Source organism: Egretta garzetta, unplaced genomic scaffold, assembly GCF_000687185.1.
Source record: "Egretta garzetta isolate BGI_Z169 unplaced genomic scaffold, ASM68718v1 scaffold397, whole genome shotgun sequence".
NCBI lineage: Eukaryota > Metazoa > Chordata > Aves > Pelecaniformes > Ardeidae > Egretta > Egretta garzetta.
In genome coordinates, this window is record NW_009260493.1 from 2,760,196 (window position 1) to 2,766,154 (window position 5,959).

The 5,959-nt window shown below is 38.3% G+C and overlaps 1 protein-coding gene across 3 annotated transcripts in view; it reads left to right on the plus strand.

The window, feature by feature from the left end:
• Positions 1–89: 89 nt before the first annotated feature.
• The window catches only part of ZDHHC14 (zinc finger DHHC-type palmitoyltransferase 14), a 113,874-nt gene continuing 108,004 nt past the window's right edge, over positions 90–5,959 (plus strand). For all 3 annotated transcript variants that reach the window (XM_035899847.1, XM_035899848.1, XM_009644300.2), the window contains exon 1: positions 90–928. In XM_035899847.1, coding sequence (XP_035755740.1) covers positions 678–928 — 251 coding nt within the window. In that variant the 5' untranslated portion in view covers positions 90–677. The remainder of the gene's footprint in view (positions 929–5,959) is intronic.

Sequence of the window (5,959 nt, forward strand, 5' to 3'; positions counted from 1 at the left end):
AAGCGGGAGTTGCAGCCTGGTTTCTTTCTTGCCTTTTTTTTTTTTTTTTTTGCTTTATTTTTTTGCATTTTGATGGTGGTGGTTTTTTTTTTTGCATAATGATTTGTTACGCGTGAGGGAACGTTTTAGGAATGGTCATTTTTAGCAGTGAAATCTGCAGCGCAAAGGAGGATTATAACAAATCTCTATGAATGATAGACTCGATTGCTAAACCTTGCCTTGAACAACCTTCTGACCCTCGGAGAGATCTCTCAGGGTGCGCGTGGGAAGGGGGGCAAAAAAGCCCCTCCCCTTTGAAAATAAACTTGAAAAAAAAGACTAAATTTTTTTGGACAGCCTAACTGCTTTATAATTACTTTTTTTTTTTGGTCTCGTTTTGTGATAAGTTGTTTTAAAAAGGATTGTCCTACACAGTTGTTTTGTAACTGGTGGAGGAAGGAAGGATCCCTCTCAAGCGTTTTTGATGTGACAGCTTTGGTTTCTGAAGAGTTAACTGGTGTTTGCATGATACACCAATATACCTATTGCTAGTCTGGTAGCAGACTTTTCATCTTTTTATTTGCTTTTTTTATTAACTGGGGCTGGTGGAGAGGGTTATCTTGGTCAGAAGAATATTTACACATATATATATTGTATATATTTTTGGTGGGGTTCTCCCCACATTTTACTGTCTCTTGATGACTCCTGGAGGTGGTAGTGGGCCCATGAAAGACTGTGAATACAGTCAGATCAGCACGCACAGCTCTTCGTCTCCCATGGAGTCTCCCCATAAGAAAAAGAAATCAGCTCCCAAGAGAAAATGGGAGGTTTTTCCTGGAAGAAACAAATTCTTTTGCAATGGGAGGATCATGATGGCTCGACAGACTGGAGTCTTCTACCTGACTCTTGTTCTCATCTTGGTCACCAGTGGACTCTTCTTTGCATTTGAGTAAGTGACGTTAAAGTCTTCGTATGTTCCTTCACTTCCTCTAGTTATTTATTTTCTGGCTGAAAGCAAAGTAAACATGTTTATCCAGATGTCATAGAGAATCCTGGCTGAGTTCAGCTAATGTTGGTTTATATAATTGAAAATATGATCTGATAAGATGCTGAGGGATGCACGATCCTCTTCTGGTTATATTCTGTGGAAAACGGATGTTTGAGGATTAAGGTTGTAGTGCTTTTATACCACAGGTTTCCAGCTCTTGCTGATGTTGTGAGAGGAGTGTAGAACAGCAGGTTTGGGATGGTCAGGAAATGATGTAGCTGCTTTTCTGTCAGTTACTCTGCTGAGAATCAAAACTGACAGGTGCAAAAATACCGACCCTTTGTTGCAGAACTGAATGCAAGAAAAGCAGGATCTTTCATTAGTTTATATACTAGGCCTTTTTTTCCCCTCTTGAACTTGTTTAATAGCTTGTAGATGAGAATTCCAAGTTAGTGTTTAAAAAAAAAAAAAAAAAAAAGCTGCACAGTTCTGCATGTACCTAGCTTTCCACCACTAGGTAACAGCATTACTTTCTGTTTGTGATGGTAACTTGTATGTGAGTTTGGTCTTAGTTTAAGCTATGTTTGTTCTGGACTCTTGGATTTTTATTTTTTTCTTTTTTTAAAGCAGGCTTCTGGTATCCTCCTAGGGATTTTTTCTGTGCTCTGACTCTTCAGGAGTCCTTTTCATCTACATAAAGGGAACACACAGTGACAGCAAATCAAATATACTGATTTTTGCACTTGTGTTAGAGTGGTTAAATTAACTATGCGTGACAATAAAGAATTAGGCACTTGATAGGAACAATACAGTTCAGCTTTTATTTACTTATTTTACTTATTTTTTTTTTAAGCACTGAGTACAAAGGTGCTCAAACTGCCAAAACAGTTGCTATAGGAATAACTGAATTATTTTTAAAGAGTTAATGCTACTTTACCTGTTTTAAACTATTGTAGCTTGATTTGTGGTTTGTGGCAGAGCAAAATTCTTCAAAATACATATACAGCTCAATATTTTCTTAAATAGGAACTGTTATTTATAAGTAAGCTTCAGCGCTGCCTCCAGAAATTCTGTTCGCTTTGCTAAGTGATACAGTTGAACAGCAAAGGTCATTCATTACTTGCCATTTTCAAGGAAGAAGATAGTGCCATTAGCAAACCCTAAATGGTACCAGTTAAATGTAGACCATCTTAACATACTGGTAGCAGTAAAAAAGGTAAAAATGGTCAGCAGGTAACCGGTGGCTAAATACATATGTGAGCTCAGCAGATGGGTCTTTAGTGGGCTCCAGATTATTTTAGAGGGATTTATTAGTTGTAAATCTTCTGCAGACAGTGTGAAGCTGCTTGAACATCCTTTGAGTAGTTGAAATAACACTGTCAATTATGGTGTCCATGTACTGCAAGTGTGTTTACTTTCCTCATTTCAAAGAGGTATTAAAGGTGTAACCTGATAGTATTGCATCAGGACTGGGTGCTACTCTATTTTGTTTGCCATGATTAGGCCTAGCTTTGTAAAGCTTTTCTGTGTGGGCTGACACTTGCATCTGTGTGCAGTCTCATCACCTTCAGCAGAACCTCTGAAGGCAAGCACTGGACTTCCCGCAAATACCGAAATGTAAATGTAGGATCAAAACTGTAATGTTTTATAACCATGATTGTAAAACTTATTTATTGAGGCACCATTTACAGTTTATTTATACATTTTAACACTTTGATCCTTCAGAGATAAATATTCTCTGCAGCTGCATGATTCAGAACCGCTGAAGCAGGATGAGCTGCTAGCTGTTCATCACCTTCTGATTTCATTACTACTGTGAATTATATGCTCTACCAGAGTTGAACACTACAACTTTTATAGTGTCTTTGAACTTATTTGCAGGGTAACTATATGTGCGATGGACAACATTTTTAGTCAAGCTAGCGCATTTCGATATACAATTGGTGCTTATTCTAACCAGAAGGCTTGAAGCAGGGAAAAAAAAAAATCTTTTGGCTTTATATAACTATATAAATGATGTGTGTGTGTACTGGTCTTGAGTCATTCTTGTATCACTGGCACTCTCCTTCTTAAGCAAAATCAAAGCAGAGGTTGGCAATGATATTTCAGTTTTCTAATAAGGTAGATTTTGGTCTTTAAAAAGCACTTGCACTAGAAAATTATTACTCATCCTCTGAAGGCTAATTAAAAAACAAGCCTTAAGACTATGAGAACGGTGTTCAGCACGTTTGTGACATTTGAACCTCAGAAAGTTGTTAAAATTACAAATAAAAGAAGGGAGTCTCTTTGATTAAACAGTGTTACTTTGAAGCAGTGTCTAATTGCGTCTCTTCCTAGTATTCTGGAGTTTCTATTTATTGATCAGTTGATAACATCTTGAGTTGTTAGAGTGTCACTTCTATTATTTGGCTGATTTGGCTATGACGCTCCTCATTAACCACCTATTTAAAGAATATGACAGAAATGTGTTTCAGTCCTTTGTGTATGTGTGGGGCAGTGATTTTTAAATGGGCATGTGCCTTGTGTGTCTGAACTGTAACGTCAAACTGTCATTCAAAAGGAAAATACCCTGCATGTTCTTGGAATTGTTTGGTCTTTTTGCTACAACTGAAATAAATAATTTTGTTCCCTTTGGAACAAAATTATTTCCTCTGGAAAATAGGTACTTTTGTTCCAAGTCATTCCCTGGTTGCAGGCAGTGAAGAGGGAGAGTAGGAAAGAGATGAATTTGACAGCTAATTCCTGGGAAAGCCTCATGCTAACATAAGCACTTGTCCTTTATCCTTGTGGCTTCATTTGTTCCTTTAACATGATTTTTCCCCCTTCCTTTTATTTTACTCTTGCCACCCATTCATCCAGAGCTGTAGCTCATGTGCTTCGGAACGCTCTTCAGGGGAGAAACACATTTTTCTGAATCAACAAATCCTAGCTCTCCAAAAGCAATCATATGTCATAGATCTTGACCTGTATAGCTTTTGACATTGAACCATGCCTTTGTAATCTTTGTCTCTTCATATTTATGCTTCTTTGCTTTTTCCTGCCTATTTTTTTGCAGCTCCTAATTCCAGCTGGTTTAATTCCTTTCTCTCTGTTGACTTTTATCTCTCATACTCCAAGTACATCTACCATTTATTCCTTTTATCAGTTCACTGTTCTTTTCCATTTTCAAAGAGGTAAGCCAGAATTTGCTTTAAAACAACAAACCATAAGCTTTCAAGCAGGTGAAATATTTATAATTCCTGCCTCCCTCCCCTTCCGAAGGAAGAGAATGCAAATAACAAGCAGTTTTATTTCTGTAACTTGTCTATTAAATGTAACATGAATTATTGCAAGCTCTTTTGGGTCCCAAAAGAGATGCCGTGCTTGAGGTATTCTTAAAAATGATGCCTATTTTAAAATGTGCAAGATGAGGCACTACAAATTACTTAATTTGTCTTTAAAATTTGCGTATGCAGTTTTCTCTTGGAAATGTATTTCCTAACTCTAGCCTTGTGATATTTAGCTGTTTTGCTTTTTTTCTTGCAAATTTGGCTTTGTCTTGAACTTCCTTTTTTCCTTTGCCTTGCCACATTACACATTCATACATATTTTTTTAAACTATTCAGTGCTCATGTAAAAGTAGCTGCGTGAAAAGCTTGGAAAACAAATTCCTTTCCCCAGAGCAAAGATAGCATCCGTAACTGAAGGGCAGATCTCAGCTGCACCTAGCCAGTTCAACCACTGTATTTACATATGTGTGAAGTCTTTTATTGGTGCCATAAAGAGAGGCAAAATAAGGCACTTCATACTTTCTGCTTTTATTCAGCTAGGTATACATATTCAAAAGAGAAGAGAACCCTTTACGGTCCTTTGGTGGTACTGTTTTTGTAGGTTATAGGAAAGCAAAATGGAGGCTGAACAACATATTTAACACAGTAGGATGCGTAAACCAGACATCATGTTGTTAAATGGCAAGTCTTGTATGGATGCACGAGCTTCACTAGTTCCAGAGCAGTGGTAGATGAGCTTGGCTGCTTTGCTACTGTGGGTTAATGCTGCCCCTGTCTGCCAGTTGCCTTCCTTCTTGGACCTCACTGCACAGGTAGCAGGAGGGAACGTGTCTGCACCTGAGCTGCTTCAGTTCAGGCAGGCAAATTAAAATTCCCATAAAAGGTGGATTTGAGTGAAGGTGCCGACTGAACTGAAGTGTCTCAGGCACAAGTCATGTTTTCTGTCAACTCAGTTGCAGGGTGAGTAGCTCTGGAAGAAGGCTGGTGCAGATGGTAGGATGCCGGAAGGGCTGAAGCAGTGCAGCTCTTTTCTCTGTTAACGTGACTCAGAGCCCTATCACTTCTGATACAATCTGACACTTGGACTGATTCAACAAACTGGAGATATTTTATTTTTTTTTTAGCCAGTTAAAACTTGATTTTTGTAAGCATTTGTGTAACTTCACTGTCTCTCAAAAGGTGGATGTTGGAAAATTATTTAAACTGAGACTGTTTATGTGCATATGTGTGTACAAATCATTGCTTTCTATATGCTCTTGCAGTTGCTGGCAACCTGCTCCATGCCTCCCACTTTGAAAACCAGTGTGACTAGAGGACATTCATGAGTCATGCTTTCTGATGCAGCGTAGACTGTTCAATATTGAACTTCTATAGCACACGCTATGGCAAAGTGGTGTAACTTACTGCTCGCTGTGACAAGCCTCTATGTCTAAACACTGATGTCAGTAAGCAGAACATTTTCACTGCGCTATCAACAATCTTACGGCAAATATTTTCTGCTCTTGTAAGAGGTGCAGCCTTCTTAGTGTGAGGTCATATTTCAAGTAGGTGGAATGTTCTTCGTCTAACAACCTCCTTTATCTTTCTTCCTCTGCTCTTAAGATGAGTAGGTTACTTGTGTCTTGATGACCATGTCCTTAAACTACAAGTTCCTTAGAAAGAAGTGCTACCAATCTGACTTCAGTTGTTAAAGGCAGCTATAAGCTTGTAGGGCATTTCCTGC